Source organism: Brachycentrus maculatus, unplaced genomic scaffold (genome assembly GCF_059751285.1).
Source record: "Brachycentrus maculatus isolate JH-2025_06_01 unplaced genomic scaffold, ASM5975128v1 h1tg000188l, whole genome shotgun sequence".
Classification (NCBI taxonomy): Eukaryota; Metazoa; Arthropoda; class Insecta; order Trichoptera; family Brachycentridae; genus Brachycentrus; species Brachycentrus maculatus.
The window spans coordinates 1,327,189-1,354,984 of record NW_028280939.1 but is presented as its reverse complement, the minus strand read 5'-3'; the positions used below and the strand labels follow the sequence as shown (position 1 = coordinate 1,354,984).

General features: G+C 32.1%; 4 protein-coding genes across 8 annotated transcripts in view; 2 read left to right on the top strand and 2 right to left on the bottom strand.

The window, feature by feature from the left end:
• Window positions 1-684: 684 nt before the first annotated feature.
• LOC148307848 (post-GPI attachment to proteins factor 6) lies at window positions 685-8,267 on the top strand. Of its 4 annotated transcripts, none has more exons than XM_088262772.1 (5): window positions 685-816; window positions 2,016-2,307; window positions 3,888-4,139; window positions 4,708-5,877; window positions 5,971-8,267. In XM_088262772.1, exons 2-5 carry the CDS (start codon window positions 2,043-2,045, stop codon window positions 6,627-6,629), a joined length of 2,346 nt encoding a protein of 781 aa, XP_088118898.1. In that variant the 5' UTR covers window positions 685-816; window positions 2,016-2,042; the 3' UTR covers window positions 6,630-8,267. The 4 variants fall into 4 exon arrangements, with proteins under 4 accessions (XP_088118898.1, XP_088118899.1, XP_088118900.1 ...); XM_088262773.1 differs by lacking the exon at window positions 685-816 and adding an exon at window positions 1,084-1,198; XM_088262774.1 differs by lacking the exon at window positions 685-816 and adding an exon at window positions 1,226-1,724.
• Window positions 8,268-12,053: 3,786 nt separating this feature from the next.
• On the bottom strand, window positions 12,054-14,026 carry Saysd1 (SAYSVFN motif domain containing 1). The gene is made up of 2 exons (XM_088262770.1): window positions 13,749-14,026; window positions 12,054-13,664 (listed from the first exon to the last, which is right to left on the bottom strand). The coding sequence occupies exons 1-2, from the start codon at window positions 13,890-13,892 to the stop codon at window positions 13,290-13,292; spliced, it is 519 nt and encodes a 172-aa protein (XP_088118896.1). The 5' UTR covers window positions 13,893-14,026; the 3' UTR covers window positions 12,054-13,289.
• A 1,094-nt stretch (window positions 14,027-15,120) lies between these two features.
• Window positions 15,121-27,796, top strand: part of Bili (FERM domain-containing protein 8 Bili) — a 40,279-nt gene continuing 27,603 nt past the window's right edge. Inside the window, exons 1-2 of one of the 2 annotated variants that reach the window (XM_088262747.1) lie at window positions 15,121-15,395; window positions 16,475-16,686. In XM_088262747.1, the coding sequence (XP_088118873.1) occupies window positions 15,262-15,395; window positions 16,475-16,686 (346 nt within the window). In that variant the 5' untranslated portion in view covers window positions 15,121-15,261. Of the gene's footprint in view, window positions 15,396-16,465; window positions 16,687-27,796 lie in introns of both variants that reach the window. The other variant, XM_088262746.1, reaches the window with a different exon arrangement.
• On the bottom strand, window positions 18,440-25,878 carry LOC148307846 (glucose-dependent insulinotropic receptor-like). Its single transcript, XM_088262751.1, has 4 exons — window positions 25,388-25,878; window positions 22,669-22,809; window positions 21,770-21,919; window positions 18,440-21,362 (listed from the first exon to the last, which is right to left on the bottom strand). The coding sequence occupies exons 1-4, from the start codon at window positions 25,611-25,613 to the stop codon at window positions 20,623-20,625; spliced, it is 1,257 nt and encodes a 418-aa protein (XP_088118877.1). The 5' UTR covers window positions 25,614-25,878; the 3' UTR covers window positions 18,440-20,622.

Here is a 27,796-nt window from a genome sequence, read left to right as displayed (position 1 = left end):
CGTGGATGTTAATGCCCTAATCATTCTAACACTTTCAGCACGGATCAGCTAGATATTCATATATTTCTTAAGTAATATTCAAGAAAATATTATTTTACTTTCGTTCATTTGTGGGAAAATTTGTATTGTAATACTCTTCTATAATTTATTAAAGGTAAGGGTCTACTTATTCTTTTCCTATTTTAATTGCCGAATAAAATAATGAATTGGTATTTAGGTATATTTTTAAGCACCCTTGAGGTAGTATTTTATGAAAATGGCGCTATATAAATTAACCAAAATTAATATTATTATTACAGTGAACAAATCCCCTCCGTAGTGCCTTTGAGTGCTCTGTAGTAGGTCCTTGGTTCAATTTAAAATAAGTGATATAATAATATTAGTAATTTTTTTCCACAAGCTAATATCTGCGGACCAGTCACCTTGTTCCCATTGATCAATCCTGTGGTTAGTGTCCAGTGAATAAGGCGAAGAAGAAGAAAAAAAACAATATTTTCGTTTAAACTTTATGACCAAAGTGTTAAGCTTAATTTTTATAACCATTAGATTTAAATACTGGGAATATAATGTTAAAAAATAATTTGCATATTAAAAATATACATTTGTTTAATGCCACAATGTGTTGAAGGGATAAACACAAACTTCCACCCACATAACAACATAATTTATGGCTAGCTACAGTTCAGTTCTGTTTATCATCATTTATAGAACAGTCTTGTGCTTGTGTCAAAGAAAAAGTAATCAACTTTTGGGGTCAAAACAAACCGATATACTGATTAGTTTGAGTAATTGAAGCTAAATAAACACTGATATAAGGTTTGTTTTTACATACATAATATAAAAATATTATTTAGGTTGCCATTTCTATTTATTTATCATGATACGATAACCTTTGAATATTTTAAAAAGATTATTAAATTTACTATCATGTTTTTTTTTCTATACTTATTATGCAGTATGTGTGTATGTTTGTAGTATGCATGTATGTATTCTTAGGTGGATTATATTTAAAAAATTAAGTTAAGTTGCTTTGTTTGATGACTAAAAATAATATGGGTATCTTATATTATTTATCTTTTATTTTTGATAACTTGTTTTCTTTGGCAAATCCACATTTAATGATTCCTTGGGCATCTCTTGAAGAAGGTTATAAGATATTTTTAAAGTACCAGGAATCAAACCCGGGACTTCAAGTATAGTAAGTGTCAACATTTTTTTACTACACGACACACGACAGTAATGATGAATAAATAATTTTTTTTTAAGGGGGGCATCTGTCCCAAAAAAAATAAGGTAATAATTTGTATATTTTTTTTGTCAAAGTATTTCTTTGAATTCGTCAACAAAAATAGTAAATATGATTTTGAAAGGGGTTTTATTATGCAATTTTTTTAGTACCTACCTTCGAAATCCAGTATTTCAACTTCAAAAAAAATTATCGAAAGAAATCGGGAAGCACCAGTGTCACATTTCCCGTACAAAACTGATTTTTACTGTATAAAAAAAATACAAAATCATGTACCTACCTTCGAAATCCAGTATTTCAACTTCAAAAAAAATTATCGAAAGAAATCGGGAAGCACCAGTGTCACATTTCCCGTACAAAACTGATTTTTACTGTATAAAAAAAATACAAAATCATGTATTATTTTAATTCCGACCAAAAGAGTGCTACAAATAAATTTGTGGAAGGATTCATGTCAACCAGAAGACCCGAGTTAATGGTAATAATAAAATTATAGGGGTTTATTTATTTTTACGTATGCAACATTATATGAGTTTGACACTAGCGAACAAAATGAAAACATTTCAAATGGACGGAAATCAATGATGAGATAATTTGGGGACAATGATAAAATTGATTAGGCGAGGCAATCCTTTATTGTGTATGTACATTTAATTTTAATCTTGTAACTTAAAAGTTCGAATATATTGTTTGCCTACTGACGTCAGTTTTTATGTGTAAAACTCTTTAATTCTCATTTCTTGGCGCTAACATTATTAAAATATTTCAGGTGACGATGTTATAAAATAATACTAACATGTTTAGTTACAAGAGTGTACTTTTGCAACTGATGATTATTAGTGAAATCTACGGGAAATCGATAAGCAACGACAACAGTTGGATTCCAAGATTGACGAAGAAAGATCTCGATGGGTATTCTCTGGTTTCCCGAATTCCCTTGACTCGCCTTTTCAAATTTAATTTCTACAGAGATGTATCGGTGCTCTTCTACCCCATGCCGGAAGATGTTCAGGAAGCTAAGATCGTCTTCAAAGCACACGAAGAAAAAATGAATTACTTGGGTATTTATGGCCATTTTTTTTTGGGTCAAGGGATCTTGCATCCCTTATGTCACTGCAACCATATTAGGCCTATTGTGACCTCCCTCTGTATTACAGCTCACTGCCAAGACCTACATGAGTCATGTAACTCACGACCTGTCTTGGTGGTAGGAGCTTCACCTTCTCGGAGTCCAGTAGAGGGCCTCCAAGGATGTGACTTCGTTTGTGAGCGAGTGCGTCACAATTGTAGAGAATGTGGATTGGCGTTTCGTTATCCTCCATACAAAATCTGCATACTGGGGAGTCATGAAGTGAAATTTTTGTCATGTGTTTCCTCAGTCTGCAGTGTCCTCTCAAGGTCCTGGTTAGGATCCTTATTTGTTTATGGCATTTGAACCTAATAATAAAAGTATTTAAGTTTTTTATTTAAAATTTTACCACAATGTGGCTGCCGAATCAGTTAATAAAATAAAAAAAATATTGTTTAAATATTTATTTGCATTATATCTTCCATGTAATAAAAAAAAGCGAAAATATTTTCTAAACTGGTAAATCAGTGGTCTTAATATAAATAAAAATTTATTATAATAAGCTTAAACAAGTTGATTCTATATTGTAACTGCAGACAGTTGATAGAATTCCATATTGAATTGTTGGGTAATATATCCAAAATTAAACACGGTTACTGGATTGAATTCTACTTTTATTTACATATATCGGTAGTGTAAAGGCAAAGGGGTATATCTGTCTCAAACCAAATTTTACAGGAGAGCAAAAACAAACTTGTGAAATTAAATAACTCATTTGTTTTGTGTATTTTTATATGTACATATCTTAAGAAAACTGAATAAGTATTGCAATTACGGCTATATCCTTTTGCTGAATTATGGAATACACTATTTTAGACATTTTGTGGAACAAACTTAGTAAATGAAAAATTTGACAGATATACCCCTTTGCCTTTACACTTCCCATATATATGATAATATGTGATGCGTTTTGTCTTATTAAGACATTATCAAACAATCCAATAACCAATCCAATCATTCAATCCAATAACTGTCTAAATTTGGATATATTACCCAACAATTCAAGTTGATTCTTTATTCTTTGTAAGTATTTAAAGATGCTTTAAGACATTTCATTTATTTGGAATTTCCATTTTATAAAACATCCAGGAATATAGAGTTTAAAAGAAAAGAAATTTAAATTAGCACTTTAAAAATGTAGAATAAAGTATCTAAAATTAGTTATTTAGGTAGACTTTTGGCGACACACAGGCAGCTCACAGCTCCTGTGTGTGATATGTTTCCGAACGTAGGGTGCAACCTACGCTGTAGACGAGTTTTGAAAACTAAAGTAAATCAGTTTCCCAACAAAGGCAGAAAAGGAGAAATTATCCAATGTTTTTATATGAATATTATATACCAATCTCTTTGTTAAGGTCTTAACCATACGTATATTATTATCAAATCTTGTTGCCAGCGGTCCGCAGGCGTTAAAAATACTCGCCAAAATGTGTTAACAAATTTTGGAAGCGAAATAGTGTCACAATTTTTTAGTGTATGTTTTTTGTTCAAAATTTTTGTATTGTTTTTCAGGTGGAAAATGTGTGCCTCAGGATATCGACATTCATTTGAAGAGCAGAGGATTTCCTATTATCAGCCCGACAAACATTTCATTCCCTGAGGATTTCGTCAACAACAATTCAAGGAACAAAATGACTTCTCTCAAAATTAAATCTGATGATAGCAATACTTCTCTCATATTAAGAAATCCTTTACCTGGAGACTGGTTCGGGCTCGCCTATGTCAGTTGGACTGATCCCCTTTCTGATAAAATTGAACAACAAGGTTTGTATATTGTTTGTTCATGTTAAGGTGGTATAATAATAATAATAATAATAATAATCTAGGATAATTTATATAGCGCCATTTCCGTAAAAAAAACTACCTCAAGGGCGCTTATACAGGTATGGATTATGATATAAAAATGATAATGAGAGAAAATTAAAAATATATATTAATGAAAAACGTCGTCAATTGGCTGAGTCTGAAGGCAGGAAAGTGGAGCCGCCGTATTGTTGCGCCTTCTTCTCGGTCTTCTTGGGCTGGAGCATGGCCAAGATGTTGGACAGGACGCCTTACTGTGTAATGCTAATGCCGGAGAGCAGCTTGTTAAGGTCCCGTCATTGTGGATATTCAACTGCAGATGGCGGAGGTAATGCTGATCTTCTTGTTGCCACTGGAGGCATTGATGGACATGTGGAGCGAATGGATAGCGAGAGAATGATTAAGAAAATATATGCGGCAAATATGATGATAATGTTTCCAATTCTAGAAATCCAATCTATTTACTAACTTTAAAAAAAAACAATTGTTTTAATGGAATGTTTAAGTAAAGATTTATTATTTTTTCCAGGTATTGCTGCAGTATGTGATACAGTTCTGTACACAGACATGCGAATAAGTAAAGTAAATGTATCCGTCATTGCTTGTGATAATATTGTAAAAGTAAGATTAAACAACGTGACATCACGCTCGAGGGATGTATATAAATGTTTCATTGATGATTACGACAATAGTGATTATTTATTAAATCTATCTGTGATATCTCATTGTGATGCTTGCCACTGGGCTATACTGAAAGTGCAGGGACGATCTCTACCAGACGACGATGATAATTTAGCGGCCTGCGCTGTAGACGTACGAGGAAAACTAAGTCAAAATATAAGTATTAATTTCTCTCCATACTCCAAAGAATGGCATTATATAGAAGTTGTATACGGGAACAACGACAGCCATAATCATACTTTAAGTGTGTGTCCAGTAACTGAGAAAATAATAAATCGATCAGTTTCTAAATCTTCAAACAATACCGTGTTCGAGTTGGTGAGGGATACCAAGTCGGAGTATTTTACATTCGAATATAACCTGCCTCCTAATGTCAATGAGTTCACTCCGACTTTGTTGAATTTGACATCGGGCAACTTGACAAATTTAAAGTTCAACATATTTCCCATTCAAGACATCGGTGGAACTTTGAGTTTGGGAGCTACACTCAAGATGGATATGAAATACTACATGGGATATAAAAGAGAAAAAAGCAATTCTTCCGAACACTATTTTACAGATAAAGATCCCTTTTTCAAGGTGGTCGTTTGTGTCGGTTTAGATAAAGCTTTAAAACCCAATGCCAATGAAACCTGCTCCGTGAATGGAAAATTAAAACCGGCTACTGTCATTATTAACAGTACGGACTCTGATTCCATCTCAAATATTGTCCACATACCTTATCCAGAAATAGGAGTGTGGTACGTGACTCTGGCACTGTTTTGCGATAAAGAGAGCGTTTGCCCGTGTCAAACTAAAATGGACTCAAATACCACAAAATATTTGGTGAAAGCGGGACAAAAAGTATACACTGGTAAAGATGCGAGGATAGGTTCTGAGAGTTGCAACGCGAGTGTCGTATTCTCCGTATCATCTGCACCTTGTTTAGGAGGCAAATGTGGGCTTAATGGAGCTTGCAACTTTTATATGTCCGGTGGTTTTATTTACTCAGCTTGTAGATGTAAAGGAGGCTATGCAGGTTAGGAAACATCTTGTGTGTGTGTGTTTTTTTAATAAATGATATAATTGGTATTGATTAAGTAATTACCTAAATACTTTCTTTCATTTCCAGGATGGGACTGTTCGGATTCATCCCATATTACCCCGGCTCGAGAAATACTTACATCAGTACTCTTCTTAACCTTGAGCAATCTATTATTTATACCGTCAATATATTTCGCTGCACGGAGAAAATATTTCACCGAAGCGCTCGTATATTTCTTCACCATGTTTTTCTCGACCTTCTATCATGCGTGCGATGTTGGAGACTCAAACTACAGCATGTGCATAGTTCGTATGGGAGTTTTACAATACTGTGACTTCTTCTGCGGCCTCCTATCCTTCTGGGTTACTCTTGTTGCCATGGCTTCTCTGGATACAAAGGTAGTGTCTCTCCTTCACATGTTTGGAGCTATAATGATTGCGTTCGGGACCGAAATGGATAAACAGGCACTTTTGGTATTCCTGATTCCGGTGCTTGTGGGAATATGCATCGTGATTACTGCATGGGTGACGAGATGCCGGCAAACAAAGAAGATGTTCCCAGCCAGAGCTTATTTAGTTCTCTATCTTCCAGCCGGATTACTGTTAGCTTCTATCGGTCTCATATGCTATGCGTTCCTACAAACTAATGCCAATTATCACATTGTACATTCCGTTTGGCACATGATTATCGCACTGAGCGTACTGTGCTTACTTCCCAACAGGGAGTACTTCATGCCAAAGAGCTAGTATTCAAATTCTGTTATTACAACAAATGAGAATATATCACCGGAAGTTTATTCGGTATCTCAATTTGATTGAAAGTTATGAATATCACACTGTGAGCATAAAACCCAATAAACCAGAAATGTTTAATCTTTAAACCACGGGGTTTTATACATACCATTCAGAATTATTCTTACTGACAAATTGTCATTCTGTAATTTTTTCAATTATTTTACAAAGTTACCACTAGTCAATCATGAACATGGTTTAGTACAGTCATTGAGAATAATTGGTTTTAAAAAACTCAAATATTTAGTTTTAAGCTTAATCAGTGGTAATTATTTTTTTACAATATATGTAATATGCATATTAAAAAAAAACATTTTTTAAAATTTATTTTAGTTTAGTTTTTCTCAATAATTTAAAAATATATATATAATTTTGTGTTAGTTTGAATATCGTTTTGTCCGGATAACCGGATGCAAATGTTCTTATTTCCAACAAAAAATTATATGGGAATATGACTAAAGTTCTATGTATTGTTACCATATTCCCATACACTTTTTCTGCAAAAAGCGGCCCTGCAGTCTGACACCGCAATTTAGAAAGCTTTGGCAATTTCAATGTAACTCAGTATTAGTACATTTTTTCCACAACTGCTTGATATTTTTATTTATTTAACTATTCGAATTCAAACCTTGAATATTTTTAAGTGCTTAAATAAAACCTTTTAATAAAATTTAGTTTTGCATAATTTTATATACTGTGTTAAAAGCCCATTTATTGCTGATAAAAATTATAGATTTTTTATGTTTAAAGCGTGAATCTCTTTAACTGTATATATAGTATAATAATTTCAAACACTTTGTTCATACACTGTTTAATGTGCATACAATGTATTTAAAATAAATAAAAATCACCAAAATCCATAACAACATTGATATTATATAGATATACTCAAAATACTCTTTTTTTAAAAATATGTTATTTGATAATTTATGTACATGTTCAATTTTAGTTTAAAGGGGATATTTTCAGCATTTATTTTTCATAATAACATTATATGTTTATTAAATTTTTTAAATGCAAATTTAGCACTAATCACTGACTGTATTTGATAGAAAAAGGGTGAGCAAATGCACTGATTTTGTAGATTTTACATGTATATACTATTTTGATGTGCATTATATATTATTTTCGATAACTTACCCGATTTTTATAATGAATTGCCTATAAATTTTTGGAGGCAATTGATTCCTATATATTGTAATTTATCCGTATCCAAAAATTATAAAAAAATGTAATCAAGCACTGCGCCCGCTAACTTTTACAATTCATGATTCAGTGATGAGTCAATAAAATTAACTCTGCATTTGGACTTTCAGGAAGTTAATGTTAGCGATAAAAAATCAAAAATGTGTTTTTTTTATTCCTAAATAGAAGTAAAGTTAGTTCTTATCTATGTAGATTTACAAATGGCTCATAATCTCAGTCCAGAAGTAGAGAGAAAAAAACAACTTTACTTTGAAGTTGAGTAAACCAAATTATGTTATATTTATTTTTAAATCAAACACAGATTTTTTGAGTCTACTAAGTTGCATTTTATTAAAAAACACATGGAAATTAATATTGTGACAATTGTTTCGCCTAGATGCGGCATTTTCAAACGAATGATCTTTTGTTCGTTTGAAAATGCCATAACTAGGCGAAACAATTGTCACAATATTAATTTTTAAGTGTTTTTTAATAAAGTACAACTTAGTAGACTCAAAAAATCTGTGTTTGATTTAAAAATTAATACATAAATTAAAATGGAGTTCAAATTAAACGCCAAATCAATAAACAAATTATGTTGTTTTGTTTTATTGGTAAAGGAAATTTAAAAATCCTTTGTTTTGTAATTGGAAAAAATAATTATTTATGTTGTGTAAATATTATATCCTAAGAACTTTACACTGGCGCCATTTATATTTTATTTTGTTTTGACATTAAAAACTCTCTCTTTTTATTGTTTAATTTTTTTATAAATAATTAAAATAATAATTTCATATACCTTTTTGCCTTGCCGGTTCTCATTACTTTAAAAATATAATTTCATCATTTTGAACTAGAGCAAAATGTAAAAAAAGGCAGGACTTATTTACATTTTTTTTGCTATTTTAATAAAACAGTGTATACACAGTTACTTAAGCTTTTATATCCTATTGCAATTTCCAAAATCATAAATTGTGGTCATACACTGCAATTGATATTTATTTATGCATAGTGTGAATTTCACGTATTCTTATTATATATACTGTCTGTATATAATTGTTAATTTTTCAATTAGACTGTAAGCTTAGCCTGTCAAATATATACATATATGCTAATAACACCAAAGAAATAGCTTCATAATTAAGTCACTAAATGGGTATTTATTAATTACGAATCATTTGAACCAAAATCAGATGAATTTTTCCTGCTAAATTAAGATAATTAATAAACCAATTATAATTACCTAAGTACAGGTATCTAATTACAAGTACCCTTACCATTGCTGGTAATATCTTTTCTATCTACTGTTCCCCTTCCATTTGCTTTCTAGTAGTCTTCACCCTGAGATTCTTCAACTTATATTTATGCCATCAAATGTACATCCCATTCTTATATCCAAGAATCAGGAGTACAGGACTGATCACCTATAAAATGAATGATCGAGTCAATGTGGTCTGATGTGGTGCCCTGTGCAGCATCTTGTTGCAGACAGAGAACAAAAAATAAAGTATTTTTAGAAGAAAAAGAGATTAACGGTTGAAAGTCATATTCCTTTGGATGATTTTATTTTTAAAAAATAAGTGTAGTTATAATATACATACTACCAGTAACAAAAGTATTATACAATAGCATTGTACTAATTGCTCAAACATTTATTATTGCTTTGTTTAATGACTGAAAAAATAAAGACATTATTTTTAGTAGTTATAATATTATTATTGTAAAAAAATATTTGCAAACTATGTAAGAATGTTTGTTATCATAGGTGCAATTGCAAAAATAACTATATATATATATATATATATATATATATATATATATATATATATATATATATATATATATATATATATATATATATATATATATATATATATATATATATATATATAAATGTACTACATTGATGTAACTATAATTCCATATATATATACACTAGTTAAATGTCAATTTATCTTTTTTGATACTCTTGTAAAAATATTGATGAAAAATGAAAACAATTTTTTTCATAAGAATAATTTATTATTGTGTTGTAGAGATTTACACTTTTCTCATATTTGGGGATTTAAATACATTTTAAATGTCATTATAAATAATATATTATGTACATGCAAATATCACAAAACACATGTTTTATTAATTATATTATACATACATTATGTAATTCCTTTAATTCACCTACACACTAGAGTGGGTATCATAAGTGATTCTATCAAGATTTGTTTTGAGCAGCGAAATACCAAAATATTGACAAAATCCATACATTGATACATCTTTCTAGGTTCAACCAATATATAAGTGTCAATTTTTCAAAAAGGAAGACAAATGTATTAATAAATCCATTAAAATAATCATAACAAGATGTACTTTTATTTCTTGTTTAAATTTGAGTGATGGTTAAAATTGTATTAGTATTTTTCATGTTGGTAGGATTGTATGGGTTATTATACTGCACTACTATTATGCTTATATTTTACTGGTTAAATTGTATGTGTAGGTCATCTCATAAGTAATGTGGTTTTGTTAGGACTCTTTTGAAATTAAATAAATAATTTAATATTCAATTGCAATCCAAAATATGTGTTCCTTATTCCCAGTGAAAATTTGAATCAGAAATCACAGGTGTAATCACAGATGATCAAATGTTCATACATTGCTTGAGATGGAATAATCTGATAATTTGTGAGCAATTGGCTCAGTTTAAAAACATAGCTCACTGATACTAAGCAATTTTATGAATTCATAACAATATAATAGTATATTACAACAAAATATGTAATATGACATATTCAATTTAACCCTAGATAACTTAACATTAACCATGCGACGACGCCCTTCTCCGAAAAAGTCAAGTGCACTTACTTCCCTGCACCCCTCACCCGCCAGGCTTTGTTTACGGAATAGTGATTTATTGTTAAATGTCTCTCATTCATTCCTAATAAACCAAACTTAAGTGTCATGTAACCAGTTACTATTTTTAATAAACACTTTTGATAATTTTCACGCTTTTAATTGTGTTGCCCGCCTGACGAATGTTTAGTTACTATGTATCTACAAATATAGTTTAGTTATCTAGAGTTAGTGGAAAAATACCATATTACTTATAAGAGGACCCAATATTTACTGAATCCTAGATATCCAGCTAATCTAGATTTTTTAAAAAGCAATTAACTAAATTAAATTAAAAAGAGAATTGCCAAAAATTTCTCATCAGATCAACTTTTGGAGAAGTGATAAAAAAAAAACAAAAAATTGTTATTAAAAATGAATATTTTGCATAACATAAGTGACTGCTCTGCAGTACTCTCACTTTTTTCTATACTTTATATGCACTCAAAATACACTGAATTTAAATAAAAAACAATTTTAACAATAAAACCTATTGTAATTATTTCTCTCCATTATATCGAATATAAAGTAAAATTAAATAAAACAGAATAAATCTTTTACATATTAAGACTACACCATAACTTACTGACCTAAAAATTTGTTATAAATTTTAATAATTTCAATAACAGAGTAATTAGCAAAGAAAAAGTTCTGAATGAAAAAAATTAAGTATATTTATTTATTTAATACATATTATTGAATCAGGCATGATAACAAAGGAAGTTATTGCAAATAATATAATAATTTTTATAATAAAATATATATCACTATTGCGAACCATTGGAACGACACCAGACTTAGTGGGATATAAAGTTGTAAATTTAACTAAATTCTGTTATGCAGTGCGCTGAAAATTTCTAATGAAAAAAATTCAGATATACTAACTTATATTTTTCAGTCAGTTATTTGTCTGCCTATATAATGTAGTGGTAAGTGCATTTAGCTACCATAGTGGAGGTCCCGGGTTCAATTCCCAAGTGGTTCAAAATAAATATACGAGGTTTTTCACTCTAATATTTATGTAAACATATATCGCTCACTCCTTTCAAGAACGAGGATAAATAAAAGAACAGATTTTTTAGGAGAACGTTTTCAAAGTTTAAAAATATAATACAATGTATTAAAAACAAATATCAAGCCACTTACTGAACTTTTTACTATGCAACAGATCTTTTTAGGTTAAAACCTGAAGGTTTTTTCTCCATTTCAAAAATATTTAGTATATTTAAAAAAATAATTTAACAGTACCTTTTTTTCAAAATGCAAAAACAACACTTTCTGCCCTGTAGCGGGTAAATATTATTATTTCTTTTGCTGGGATATAGTACATTTTCTGGGCATTCCGAAAACATGCACAACTGAAAATTGACAATTTTTGATTTATGACGTTCTTGAAAGGAGTGAGCGATATATGATGCAGTGCCTTATAGATCATTGGGTGCGGGTAAGAGTTAAAAGTACCGAGCATTTTTTTACTGGGAGTGAGAGAAAGGTTATACCTTTTAATCACCGGTTCATGTATATATTGTATTGGTATTACAATTTTGTTGATGAAATAAATATTTAAAAAAAATCATAAAACAGTTTTAAAATATTTGATGAAATAAGATAGATATAAAAGATTAAACTTTAGGCCAGGGGTGGAGAACCTGTGTCAAATAAAATTCGAATCTCTTTGTATATAAAAAATCAGCTTCCTTATTTTTGTGTCCGCGAAACTCGAAAAGTAGTCGATGTATTGTTTTTTACAATAGTGACTTACATTGAATCAGATAAATGAATGTGGCCTTTAGAAATTAAAATTAATTTACCCCATCCCTACTCTAGGCGCGTAAATTAACACTAATATCGCCAAATCATAGTGACATCATTATGTGAAGGCTAGCTTGCATTCTATGGACTGTAAACTTCTATCTGTGTTCCAAATATCTACTACATGGACAAGAACTGATGAAAATGTTTATAACACTAATTTCAACTACATGGATACTAACATTCCGAAAATGAGGACACTCGTAACTATGTAGTACTTTATAAGATTACTAAAATGCTGTTTTCCAATAAGTGAATTTGTCCGCCTCCATAGTGTAATGGTCAGCACGCTCGGCTACCGTTCTGGAGGTCTCGGGTTCGATTCTCAGGGGGGATCAAATAAATATAAGTGATTTATTCACTCTAATATTTATTCAATATTACCCTGGACTGGTACCTGAAGCGGAGGGATGATCACCTTTCCTTCATGTGTTAACTATCAAGATAACACTGCGTTTATATGATGCAGTGCCCTATGCACCATTGGGGTACGGATATTGGTTTGAAGTGAAGTGAATTTTGTAAAAAAAGGCTAATGAACGAAACTATCGGTTGTTCAGATTTTTTAAAAATACAATGCGTACCTTTTAAAAAAACAACTGTTTTTATGCATCACTTTCATTTTTTGTACCCGATTGAAATTTTAAAATGACCAAGAAGCCTACCATTATATTAAAATAAACAAGAACGGGAAAGCTATCATTTTCAAAACAATATAATTTTATTGTGCTACCTCATTAGGGCAGCTGGTCCATATATCATTGCCTTTTCGAGTTCTTCCGCCTTTAGGGTTCCATCGATGCTTTCGCAATTTCTGTTGAACACGCTGTAGGCAGAAGGCTCATCCTTAGGCTTGGGACCAGTTCTGGTATTTAAATAAATACCCACCAGGGCGGAGCATATTAAATAAATTATCCCAAATTCTATTTGGATAAAAATTAAGAATACAACCACCCATAAAACAATTGACATCACAACTAATGAAGTTTTGGTAAATCTGGTATACAAAGAATTCACTTCCTGCCCGATATCCTCAGATTCGTTGTCAGATGAAAGAATGGGGCTTTGCGGTCTTTCGACAGTGTCTTCCTGACCAGGCAGTAGCTAAAACACAAAAATATCACTGTTTTTCTTCAAACTGTTTATGTAAAGGTTAAAAAGTAAAATAATAAAACCGTAAACACTTACAGGTGTACTATCATCGGGAATATCCACAGTATTCATTTTTGCCGTCGCATTAAACGGCACTATTTTCTGAATCGTATCCTTTGCTGATTGTATAAATGCTTCCTTACGTTTTCGAGCTCTATACTCCAATAACTTTGATTCCATCACATCAAAGATAAAGGTAAATGTGTTACTTTAAGACGCGTTACAAAGTAATAATTTTGATTACAGATCAATGTGCTGTACTCGTCACTACAAATTGACCAAACATTGACAGTTGCTGTCAAAATAAATGTCAAACGTCGCCAAAACACAGGGTTGCTAGTATCGTATCATGTATTACCCATATATTATCAACTAACCCACTAGAACTAACCCTTTTAGAGAACACAAGCATCAATTCGACATATCGCTCACTCCTTTCAAGAACGTCATAAATCAAAAAATTTGATTTTTCAGGAGAACGATTTTAAAGTTTATTAATATAAAACAATGTTTTAAAAATGAATATCAAGCCACTTATCGAACTTTTTACTGTGCAACAGATCTTTTTAAGCAAAACCTGAAAGTTTTTTCTTTATTTGAAAAATATTTAGTAAATTTAAAAAAAATAATTAAACAATACATTTTCTTCAAATGCAAAAACAACACTTTCTGCCCTGTAGCGGGTAAATATTAAGTTGAAAATATGCCTCTTTTGATGGGATATAATACATTTTCTGGGCATTCTGAAAACATTCAAGAACTGTAAATTGACGATTTTTGACGTTCTTGAAAGGAGTGAGCGATATGAATGTCTTCCGAAACATTCACAATATGAATACATTATAATAATATTTTGCTAATTCATATATTTGATGTCTTGTAGTTCAAACGAGCCTATTTATAATCTAAATGTAAGAGCGTAAATTACACTTAACAGAAAAAAACTATCTCGACGGAAGAAAGAATATATTTCTTGAAGGAAGAATGATTACAATTTATATTTTAATTAAATTGGAAGAATGGGAGATACTCCTCCTAAATGAAAATACCCCATCTGAATTCATAATCTGAAAATTTGAGTTCTTATATCGAATAAAAAAATTACCTGTGTTATGTTAATTAATTTTTTTACGAAAATCGGCTTTTTTAAAATTCAGATATTGATGAGTTTAGTATGCGTAATTTTTTTTAAATGTTTTTTTTTTGTAAACTTGATACATTACAAAAAAAATATTGTATTCATATACTATTAGTATTTTAATAAGGTATTTGAAAAGTCATTCAAATACGGTTTTCATAAAAATAATTTGACGGAAAAGAATAAACGATAAAAGCAAATTGACGGCAAAATGTTCGAGCCGTTGGTTTCCTGACTTTCCCCGCCCCTCGCCCACTTCTTTCGAAATGTCAATGTCGAAATGTCAATATTGTGTTTATATTATTTGTTTAAGAAAATACATTCCTAGAAATATTGTCTAACGCGCCGAAGACTTTACTTTTTTTATAATATTGTGTCATTTGTATTGAGGTTTTTACAATCTTTTTTGCAATGGATCATTCATCGGATCTCTCTCACTACAGTGAATCTCCCAATAATTCAAATCAAAATAATTATATTACAATTATTCCTGTGGAGTATCCAAGAAGAGGATTTTCCGGCCAGCCTCCAGATTATCAATTCAAGTACGTTTTTAAGCATATACCTAAACAAATTAACATACATTTTATTCATAAATATATGTAATTGTCATCTCATTTTCATAATATACATCATGTCGTTTTTTGTTGTTGCTTTTTGTGTGATTATATTTCGACTTTTCTGGACATTGATAATGTGTATGAATTTATGTTCCTATATATAATGTTAGAAATATTCACAATACTACTATTCTTTCACAATATAGGTGTTGATGTGTAGTCGAATTAATTATATTTGGATACGAAGTTTTACTGAAATGCAGACTAGTTTAAAAAAATGTTAATTGACTCTAATTACGTCATTTGCGTCACACCATGACAGAATTGTAAAGACATATGACTAAAACTAATGGCATTGATTCGATTCCTTTCAATAAAAAAGTAAATAAGGGTTTAAAAAAAATGGAAATGTGTTAAAATTACTATGCCTTTCTTACATATGTTTTTTTTTCTATGTGAGACCCATTGATAACCGTATCATTATGATTATAGAACTAAAATATAAGTGACTTTTAACAATATAATAAAACAACAATTCTATGATTTTTTCCACTTTTATTTTATTTGACCGGTGACCGGGTTTCAAAACAAAAGTGGAAAAATATTTGGTTTTTGTTTTATTATATAAAATGCAGTTCCACCAAGAACTGTCAGTACAAAACTTAAATACATGGCTTTCAACAAGTTTCAGAAATGTGAGTCCAAAAATTTTTTTTTCTAGTATGATCACAAATCAAAACCGTTTAATACTGGCTCTGTATTTTCAAAACTAAAATATATATTTTTTAGATAAAATGTACATTTGAAGAATAAACATTGACAAAAAATAATATGTAACATTATATGGCATTGTTTTTTTCAACTTAATATGCAAAATACTCAAAAAATATATTCACCCAATATTGTTCTGCGATCTTGACGATGTAATCCTTTTTCTGCTTTTTCAAAACTGCACTTTTGTTAGTAAACCCGCCTTACTATAAATTTTTATCTTTTTTAACAGTCTTCACGACTGTATATATGTTTTAGACTAATGTTATTTCATCCAATGTTAGTGATTACAGATCTCGTGAGGAGTACTATGGGACCCAGGGACAGGGTCTCCAGACGGACAGCGGGGCCCACCTGTACTCGGTGTCGCAGCGCCTGCCTCCCACCCCCCAGGCGCCCCCCTACAGCCCCCTGGGCAGGCACGAGGACTGGGGGAGCCAGCGTCAGCTCCCCGCCGATGGGAAGGTTAACAGTCTGGAGTCTTTAGAGAAACAGAGTGCTGCGGGTGAGTCTTATTTCTTTTCATCTGGTTTAATGGTAAACGCTGTGGTCCATTGGGATGTTTGGCACTCGGTGCAAAAATTAAAGGAAGCCTTTTAAATAAGACACCTTTAACTCATTCAATTAGTCTATTCATTTAAGAGTTTCCATTGAATGGTAGTGTGTGGGAATTACGACAGTGAATTTTATTTACTCATTATTTTCAAATAACTTATTTTCTTTATCTTTATTTTCAAGTAAGTTTCATGACTTCATCAATTGATTCGGCAGTCACTTTGTGGTAAAATCTATCCATTTTTAATTAGTGAATACCGCTATTTCTTAAAATCTACTGTGACACGTGTTTCGATGCATTCCGCATCATTTTCAAACGCCATATGTGATGCGGAATGCATGGAAACACGTGTCACTGTGGATTTTAAGAAATAGTGTTATTTACTAAGTAAAACATTAATTAAAAAAAGTTTCACGACATTTGGTTACATTAATTATGCAGTCCATTATAAGTGACAAAGTAAAGAGTGATTAGTGTTGTGATTTCGAATCTCCCTAGTTTTCTAGAATTCGACATGAAGATAATTGCCATCACATTTTATGGAAGTACATTTTCTTTCTCGCTTCATCTCAACTGTTCTTTCTCAACTCTCAAAAAAACAAAAAGTATTTGGAAATAAACCACCCTACCGTCGGGTTATTTTCAGGCATATTTTTTATAAACAAGCAAAAAAACGTTTGTTGTCACAAGATATTGTCAGGTATGAAACCTGACAAAAATTTGTCAGTGTATCCGGTACGCATTAAATATTTTTGGAATAGATATCTTTTCTCGTGTGCATAGGTCATACGGGTTAGCGCGGAATGGCGAAGAAAAACCGCGCGTATCACGTACGTTCGTATGTGTAGGGTGGTTAAATGATTTTTTTACTTCATATTTTCAATTATTTATTAAGATATATCATTAAAAAAAAAGAAATATAAATAAATTATAAAGTACCTATGAACAGTTTCTTAAAATAAGGTCATGTAATGAGAATTTACAGGTTAACAAAAAAAAAATATTAGAAAAATCTAACAGTAACTCTGAATAGTTTAGTTTATGACTTATTTATATATACTTATTAAAAATAAATAAATAAAATAACAAAAGAATCAAGCAATAAAATCAAAAATATATAATTGTGAACATGTCTTTTTTCCTTAATCAGTCATTCAATGTAACTTATAACCAAGTATTCTCATGTTAATGCCTACATCATATAAATTTATCACTATTTGATAACATTGTACACATTCGGAAACAAATTTGATGTATATATATTAATAATTATATCCTTCGGTATCTTAAATTTATTAAATTTTTCATCTCAACATATCAGCCTTTCGAAGTTTTAAAAAAAGAGCATTTTATTACAGAATTATTCCCAGAATATATAAATTCTCTGTAAAAGAAATTGTCCAATTGATTGAATTGATGTCCGTTATCTACCCATATTCATTACGCAGAATTAGGCCCTAAATATTGATCGAAATGAGTCAATACAAACAAATTCAGCAACTTCTAACGAGCATTTATTATAGGGGAAAATATTATCATATAGAGTAAAGGGAATTATTTTTATAGTGCAAACAATTAACTCTCTTATCTGATAATTTGTTTTTTCCTACGCTTTTTTAGGAATTGCACCATTATTTCTAAGCTGCATTAATTGGTCACAGCAGATGGCAAAATTATTGCTCTATTCTCTAAAATATTTTTTATTTTTACTTTTTTTCTCTTGAATATAAAACGAAATGTGGCTAAAAAACGAACTACCCCTTCTGAAGACATCTTGAAGAAATTCCAAGTAAATTTCTCATCCATGATCCAGAGTTCTCAAGATAATTCTAATAATCCTGAAGACAAATGGTCACAGCTAAAGAATATCATAGCGTCAAGCATCAAAGAGTCTCAAGCCCCGAGGACAAATATGGAAACACGAGGTCAATGGATATCCGAAGAATCCTGGAAATTAATTGAAGAGAGGAAACGGCTTAAGAAATTGAGCACATCTACCCAGGAAGTAAGAATCTAATACTCCGAACTGAACCGAAGAGTGCAAAGAAGTTGCAGAGCGGATAAAGAGCGCTACATCAATTTGATTTGCGAGGATATTGAAAGTCACGCTAACACTAATCACACTCGCGACTTGTTCCAAAAAGTGAAAACACTCGCCAAGAAGTTCAAGCCTCGAACATGGACCATTGAGGACAGGCAGGGAAATACCATCTGTGAAATTGACAAAGTCATCAGAAGGTGGAGAGAGTATTGTGCGGATCTATACAAAGATGATAGTATGCAACCCCAGGCAGAATTCAATGATTTAAATCCAGATGAACCCCATATAATCCTCCAGGAAGTAGAGAATGCCATTAAAAAACTCAAATCCTACAAATCGCCTGGAAAGGACGGAATCCAAGCTGAGTTCCTAAAGAATATGACCGATGACGGCATTAAGAGGATGCACGATATATGTAATTCGGTATGGGAATCAGGAATATGGCCAACGGACTGGGTGGAATCTGTATTTATTCCAATACACAAGAAGGGTTCTACGCTAAAGTGTGAAAACTATCGAACTGTCTCACTCATCTCTCATGCCAGCAAAATATTGCTACACATATTAAAAGCAAGGCTAAAACACTACCTCGACTGGCAAATTTCAATTGAGCAAGCTGGATTCGTCAAAAGCAAGGGTACACGTGAGCAAATCTTGAACATAAGATAAATAATCGAAAAAAGTCGGGAGTTCAAGGTTCCGGTCGTACTTTGTTTTATTGATTATACAAAGGCTTTTGACTGCGTGAATTGGAATTGCCTGTGGAAGGTTTTGGAAGCAATGGGTGTACCGAGACAGTTGATAGTTCTTATTCACAACTTATACGTACAAAATTTGGCATCGGTAAGAGTTGATAATTTCCTCTCAGAGTCATTTCAAGTACAAAAAGGCGTGAGACAAGGGTGTATACTGTCTCCTGATCTCTTCAATATATATGGAGAATATATAATGAGGAAAGTACTAGACGGGTGGGAAGGTGGCGTATCAGTAGGGGGCAGAAAGATCTCCAATATAAGGTTTGCAGACGACACAACGCTAATAGCCAACAATGAGGACGAAATGGCTGAACTCCTCCATAGAGTCGAAATAGAAAGCCAGCATTTAGGACTTCAAATAAACAAAAGTAAAACCAAGGTTCTTGTCATCGACCGATTCGGCACCCTGATAAGGAACAATTCTTTAAGGGATTATGAAGAAGTCGACGACTTTATCTATTTAGGTGCACTCATTTCTAAAGACGGAGGCTGTGAAGCAGAAATCCGGAGAAGAATTGGACTGGCAAAATCAGCAATGTCTAGTCTGGCGAAGATATGGAAAAATCGGTCCATACTGAGGAGAACGAAAACCCGTCTAGTGAAATCTCTTGTATTCTCCATTGCGCTGTATGGAGTGGAAACATGGACACTGAGGAAAAAGGAAAGACATATGCTGGATGTGTTTGAAATGTGGTGCTGGAGGAGGATGCTGCGCATTCCTTGGACTGCAAGACGCACAAACGTCTCCATTCTCCGCGAACTGTCAGTGACAGAAAGACTCTCCACGACTTGCAGGAAAAGGATTCTGTCCTACTTTGGGCATATCGCCAGAAAGAACGAGAAGAGTCTTGAAAAACTGGTAGTAACAGGTACAGTTGAAGGCAAGCGGGCAAGAGGACGGTCTCCAACAAGATGGACAGACCAAATAAAGGAATTAACCGGATCCTCGCTAAACGCTGCCATCAAGTTGGCCCAGGACCGGGAAGAATGGAGAGGACTTGTGCACCAAGTGCCTGACATTCCAGAAGACCACGACGCTCAGCATTGAGCAAGAAGATGAAGAAGATTACAAATAACAATTTTTTTTTACTAAAGTGGATATCTTCTTAATATGTAAAGCATTTTTCTCTTCTCGTACATTTTTTTAATTGAAGTTCTAAATCCGTTATGCCACCATGCATAAATGATGGGGTTGAGCAGGCTGTTTACAAACCCGAGTATTGCCAGCGGACTCGCTATTGTAAATTGCAAATTAAGGCAATATTTCGGACTCTTTTCCACGTCACAAAAGACAAACACAACGCACGTCACAAAGTAGGGCACCCATGTAAACGCAAAGCTTCCCGTTATAAAAAGAACTATTTTTATAGCTTTCCACTTTTTCAGAGTACTCGGTTGGTTGGTAGTGGTAGATTTATCATCTTTATTATTTTTAAACACGTTTAATATAAGAGATCCATTGCTCGATGAGCACGTACTATCACCAGGTAATGTTGGTTCATTTGGGCTTTTCGATATATCCAAGTTATCAACCCTCCCTGATATCGTATTTATTTCCAAGTCACTGACGGTCCGACCTCTGAACACCCTAAGTTTGCTTGCGTCCGGTATATCTTTTTGACTCTCCGCTTTTTTAAGTTGTAAAACTTTTTTAATAGCTCTATACAGTATGATGCTATAGAGGATGGTCACTATTATCACAGGTACTAAACCTATCACGCACATCAGAATCAGCAGTTTCGGGGGTGCTACTTTGGTTATCCAGCACATTTTACCATTCTCGGAATCCCCAGACCATCCCATAAGGGGTAGAAAACCTATTATCAGACCTGAAATAATGCAAAATAAATTAATTCATAGGCGGTTGATGTGAGACAATAAAGGCACACCAGTCAAGGCCAAATATAACCAAATAATGATTATAATAATGCTGTAAATAAATGAACTGGTCAAATTATAAGCTAAAATAAAAAATGTGTATAAAAGGATGTTTTGTAGCATTTCTCATGTATGTGATTACAATACAGGATTCGGACCTCACATACCAATGAAAGAGTTTCAATAAAAACCTTCTTTCATCTAACCAATAGATGTCTAGTGAAATTTCAGTGATTCAAGCACTATGTTTCGAAATTGAACTATATACATATATAGATGTTCCAAGAATTTGAGTAGTGTGGTGGTCAATAATGGGTCAAAAAATAGTATAATATTATGGTAATGAATCAGTTCTCACCAACGATCCAAGTTGTCACTATCATGCATCTCACCCGCTTTATGTAGATAAGTCTATGGTATTTTAACCCGTGTAGAATGTACAGAAACCTGTCAATAGCAATTAACATAACACTGTATACCGATGCCATTGTGCTTGATATAATTGCACCTAAAAACAAAAAACAGTTTTTTAAACTATGTGTGATTTCATTTTATAATAGCTCCCAACTCATGCCCGAGTATATTGTCTTCAGCATGTGGTGCTATCTATGAGTGCACATGTGACTGAACATCAGGGGCGGTGCGTCCATATATGCTGTGGATGCTCCGCATCCCTTGCATTTGCATAGGAATAACACATTTAAGATATTTTGTATCTGTAATTATTGAGTTATGGAGCTTAATGGATTTATGGTGATAATTTTATACGGTACCTAATTGTACATACATTGTTCGTGAGCTAGCGTCTAGATGTGCATATTTGATATCTAGTACGTAGAAAGTACGAGTAAAACCATTTGTCTAGCATCCCTTCTACTTAAAGTCACCGACCGCCACTGCTGAACATGCCAATTTTGGACTTAATAATTCGAGCACACACTGTGCACTCCGTATCCTAGTTACTTCTGTTGTGCCGGTAGCCACGCGCAGAGACCTCGTGAACACCATTCACGGAGCTTCTCCATCCGTCTCTGTCTCTAGCCTGCGACTCCCAGTCACCATCAATCTCCGCCAACCTGAACCTGGCGTTCAGTTGATCCTTGTACTTCCTGTACTGCCCTCCTCCGAGAAGCTCACCAAACAAGACAGCTTTGGGCAGGCTCGAGTCATCCATACGAATGACATACCCCGCCCATCTGAGCGGAGCATGTCATTCGTCTCATTTCATAATTATTAGTTAAAAGAAGTTGTTAATACCCAAGAGAAAGCGGCAGCTTGTGTGAGTTCTATATGTCACAGTTTCTGGTATGACAGATCCTCCAACGACCATGAATCCTGTGATAAAATCTGCTAAGGCCACATTTCCCAATAGCAAATATGTGCACCGTGGCTCTTGCCCTATTGAGACAAACATCATTAATTATAATTTTTTTATGTAATTTATTTTAACACTTCTAGTCTTATCTTATAAAATAGGTATACGAATACAATATTTTGCATAATGATACACTTGCATCAATCTGATGCAGTGCTCTATGCACATTGGATGTGGATAAGGGTCAGCAATAAAATAGTGAGATGAAAAAATTATGATGTTGTATATCATTTTTTACCAATTAATTTATGTGATTTTTCATCAATCTATATAAATAAAAATAATTCTTAAAAATCCTAAATCTTCTGGAGTAATTTACCGATTGTTTTGAATTTTTAATGCAACATTGCATTCAAATACGCTTTTGTTTTTATGTACACGTGTGACAAAAAAATACATTTTTTTTTACCTCAATGTAATGCCATCTGTTAACATAACAGCAAGACACGCAATACCAAATATCAGTCATGGCGGACAATGTGCTTCATGACAGCTGCTGTCACTTTTATCAACATTTTCAATGTTTTTTTTTTTGCATTATTGTTTCATAGATTATTAATATTTTAATTGCTTCATGAACATTGCGAAATAAAATATATATGTGTTCTTTCTTTTCCATTTGACCAGATTGAGCCACAGTAATGCGTGCCCGGGTACAGCTAATTATTAATAATTTTACAGTTCAAATGAGATAGAGGTTTTAAACCTGGATTTGGATTTTTCACATAATATTTAAAAATGTGCAGTTGTTTTAAATTTTACATTTAGTGACCATTTTTATCATTCAGTTATTTTTTTAAAGGAAACTAATAACATCATTGTCTCCTTTATAAAAATTCTGCTGTGCATATTTTTTTATGACCTCCGGCTGTACTATTTGACTCACAATTTATTACTTGGTCTGACTAAAACTGTATATGGCTCCACTCCTCTTACTGTCTATATTATTTTCCATTCTCTATAATATAATTACTCACTGCTCTACCCCTAGAATGAAAAGGTTCCAACTTTTTCTCTCCATTCTTATGAAATAACGCTTTTTAATTTTGATGCAGAAAGTTTTGTTTTTCATTATCATGCAAAAACTAATAAATTGTATGATTCTTTAAGGCCCAGTATTTGTTAAATCGCAACTTAATTTTCTCTAAATCCAGGTAACATTTTGTGTAAATGATTTTTTTCTTATATTTCGGTTTTTGCATTGAAAAAATAAGTTTTCTTTCAAAATATTTATAGGGTTTTGAAAAGAAAAGATTCATTCAAAGAAAAAGAGTTTAAAAAATATATAAAAATATGTTTTCTACATATATATATTCTAAAAAACAAAAAAAAAATCCAATATACATTATTTAAACAAATCGGGCTTGGAAACATGTGTCACTTCTCTGGCGGTCAGCCGTTGATTGAATATTGTGTTTCGTTGTATCCCCTTAATTAAAACCTTATCAGACTATTGTTAAATCTAATATTTAATATCAAATTGTACTATTTTTTTATTGTCATTAGTGTTTTTTACAGTATCTAAAATTCAGAATTTTCTGATGTTAGTTGCAACCTTGTCATTCTATGGGTACAATGTGGTAATCAAATTAAAATATTTAGAAAATGCTGTTTCACTTGTTGAAGAGTACCCACTTATTATCTTAAGGTTGGTCTTCAAGGTTAACATGTTTAATGTAAATAATTGAGTCAATCACGTGTAAAACACATATTGTTGATTCAATACTATAACAATACATACCAACTTTGATTATTTAAACAACAAATCATATGGTAATGATTCCCCGGGTAATTCCAAAGGATTTTTAATATAAATTCCCGGTGAGTAATCTCGATAAAATGCTTATTACATTTAAAGAGCTTAATTTTTTTTTTATTATCAGTCATAAGTGCATATAATCGATGCACCATTATCTTGATAGTTAATAATCTTTCGAAATATATTTCAAACTATCAACCAAAATATTTATTATTCTTCTTCTAACCCCACTCTGGACCCAATGGCGCACAGGGTACTAATGCAGTGTTACATTAATCATTAGCTACATGAAAATTAGGTGATTAGGCCTGTTCTTCAGATACTAATCAAATATTATAGTGAAAAATAACTCATATTATTTAGACCTCTGGGAATTGAACCGGGACCTCCAAACCAGCTAATTACTACACAATTAATGTGGACATTTATTTACATTAGTCTAAAAATGAGTTTTTGATCAATCTGAAAAACTTTGTATTGAAAATATGTTCTGTCAGCAATGTTTTATTTAGTTGATTCTGTACCGGGCAATACCAACGCAGATCACATGTTACATGTTTGTAGTTGAGTGTGGAGCGCTTAGACCGCTAGATAAACCTACTCGTCAGATATGAAGTCATTATGGCAAACTTATGGTGAAGTCATTAACTGCCTCGGTGGCAATTTAAATGTCTAGAATTTAATATTTATATCTTCACTTCTTTACACATTTTAAAAACAATATATCAAGAGAAAAGTAAATAAAACAAATTCAGTGTATTGTTTAATTATATAAGAATAATATGAATTATTGATTGAATTAGAATTAAAAATATTTTAAAACAATAATGGATAATGATTACCTTTTTTAAGAAGTAGACCACTAGAAATTACAACTAGTAAATTAGTGACAATGATAAATATCCCGACTAGAGGTATCAGGACATCATACATGACCAGTTGAGCTTTCAAAAGTTTTGTGTCATTTTTCAATAAAACCATCCCGTTTGAGGCGGTGAAAAAGTCAAATTTATGAGTCGTTGAGTAAAACTCTTGTAAAATTGACTCGGACAAGTTTTCATCGGACATTTTGAGCCGAAATGGTTAATTTTCATATTTTTGTTTTCTCTAGTGGCGAAATTTCCAGTCACTGTTTACATATGTAAATATTCAACTTTTTTACATTGTGAGAACAAATACATCAAATATCACGAGATATTTCATCACTTCATAAAAATTATGTTAGCAAAATTGTCATTGGCATTGGATTATTTGGCTTTTTTAAGATTAACACACTGATTGTTTTCAATTTTACTTGAAGACGTCCGATCACGAAAGAACACTGATTGATTATAGCAGTATCGTGGAAAATAAAACTGTTTACTTCCAAAAATTCTCATTAGCATGCGAAAAACAACAAAAAAACTTGTCCCATGTGCTACTGTTTCTCCAACTTTTATACATACAATATGTCCACTTAGAGCATTCACAGGTTAAATCTGTTGGACTAAATTTTGTAGGAGAAACCAAAAACATCTTAATTAACGTTCTTGTATCGTGTACTGGCAAAAAACGTTAACTCGAAAATATGCAATTTTGACTTTTCAACGTTCTATAAACTGGCAAAATACACTAAGTAGTTTGAAATGTCATATATATGTTGTCTTAAAAGTAAATTCAACTTTAAGTTAAATAGCGGCTATTTTATTTAGGCTAAAACATTTAAATAACAGGGATTTTAGTGTTAACGTTTAATTCAAACAGGATTTTAGTGTTAACGTTTTTTGCCAGTATACCCACGGTATAATGTATCTAAAATGTAAAACCTGCGAAGCTAATCACTTTTTATAAATATGTATAGTAAAACTTGTCTTATTCGGATTGATGGGGGATTAAAATGGTACTAATGATAAATCTGTGTAACCAAGCAGAGAAATAATATGTATTGTGAACATTTTTTATTGAAATATAAAAGTGTGTACATAATTAATTTTTTGCACGCATTGGATTAAGTCAGTTCACTACCAAGCAGTAATATGTTTGCTGAAGATTATTATTTTTTATAGATAGACGGCGGCGTATCTTGTATCTTATTACAAAATTATTTTATTTTATTCATTCATTCATTTATTCACTCTTTATGTGGGGTATACAAAGTCCATAAATTGCCTCCAGGCTGTTCTGTCGGCTGCCTGCTCCCTTGTATTTTCAGACAAGAACTGTCGACGGATTGTTAGCAGTAGATATCCTGGGTAACACATACCTGATGAAGGCATCAGGTTCCTACCGGTAAAGAGGCAAGTTTGATTAAGAGGTTCGGAAGGCACTCTAAGTACCATGGCCTAGCCAAGTAAATCTTTTTTACTTGACGAAAGTTGTTACCATGGGTTACTTTGTTCTATGCTGTATTTCCTCAATATTTTATTAGGCAATGTTTTATCATATGTGGAAAAAATATTCATTTTGACACCGCCAGGATTTGAACCTGAAACATGATTAAGCTTGATAGCATGGTTGGCTGGCAAGGTGGGTGGGTCTTTTTGAGAGGGTTTGATCACAGATTTTGTGAGTCACTTATCCCCTACCTTTCCATGTGTGAATACCAGCTTCTTATTCTATTACTCCCCTGTCTGACTATGTCTTTTGCTTTTTATACTGCACACGTTTCTGTATTTCCCTGTATTCCTCAGTCTGTACGCCCTTGTTTCAATTCCACATGTCATTACAGAGTGGACGCAAGACTTGTAATTTTTCACATTACTATCGGTTCTTGTAAGTTAGTTTTTCTAATTATCAGTTAGTACGCATTCCGATACAGCCATAGTTTTCATTACTTGACCCTTTTTTTTTCATTTTGGAGATCTCGGTAGTGGAACGGGTCCACTCCTAGGTATTCAGATTGTTTGATTAAAACATCCCTAACCGTCAAAATATTTTGAACTTTGTTAAGTAGATACTGTTTTAGTATTAATCAGTCTTGATAAAGAAGCGGTAGCTTCAAAACCACTGGACATTGTAATTAAGTTATAACAAAATATTTATAGTGATTTTAAAACAATGTTATATTTTAATTATAAAATGGAAAATCACAAAGTTAGTGCTTCAAATATAAATTATAAAACATTTAAGTATGTATTATTTTAGTAAAAATTTGCAGTTTGAGAAACATATTGTATAGTTACTCAAGTTCTTCTCTCAGCACGTTGCTTCCTGTTTGTGACAATGTAAATTATTATTATTCTTATCATCACAAAAAGGTTATTTTGGAATAT

Bases quoted from the DNA above. Each gene is read 5' to 3' on its own strand.
- Saysd1 (XM_088262770.1), bottom strand. From the start codon at position 13,892: ATGGAATCAAAGTTATTGGAGTATAGAGCTCGAAAACGTAAGGAAGCA. The intron at 13,665-13,748 runs GTAAGTGTTTAC...TTTGTGTTTTAG, and splicing joins TTCCCGATGATAGTACACCT to CTACTGCCTGGTCAGGAAGA.
- LOC148307846 (XM_088262751.1), bottom strand. From the start codon at position 25,613: ATGTCCGATGAAAACTTGTCCGAGTCAATTTTACAAGAGTTTTACTCA. The intron at 21,920-22,668 runs GTATTAACAACT...TTTTGTTTTTAG, and splicing joins AAGCTGCCGCTTTCTCTTGG to GTGCAATTATATCAAGCACA. The intron at 21,363-21,769 runs GTGAGAACTGAT...GCATTATTTCAG, and splicing joins AGTGACAACTTGGATCGTTG to GTCTGATAATAGGTTTTCTA.
- LOC148307848 (XM_088262772.1), top strand. From the start codon at position 2,043: ATGTTTAGTTACAAGAGTGTACTTTTGCAACTGATGATTATTAGTGAA. The intron at 4,140-4,707 runs GTTTGTATATTG...TATTTTTTCCAG, and splicing joins TGATAAAATTGAACAACAAG to GTATTGCTGCAGTATGTGAT. The intron at 5,878-5,970 runs GTTAGGAAACAT...TTTCATTTCCAG, and splicing joins ATGTAAAGGAGGCTATGCAG to GATGGGACTGTTCGGATTCA.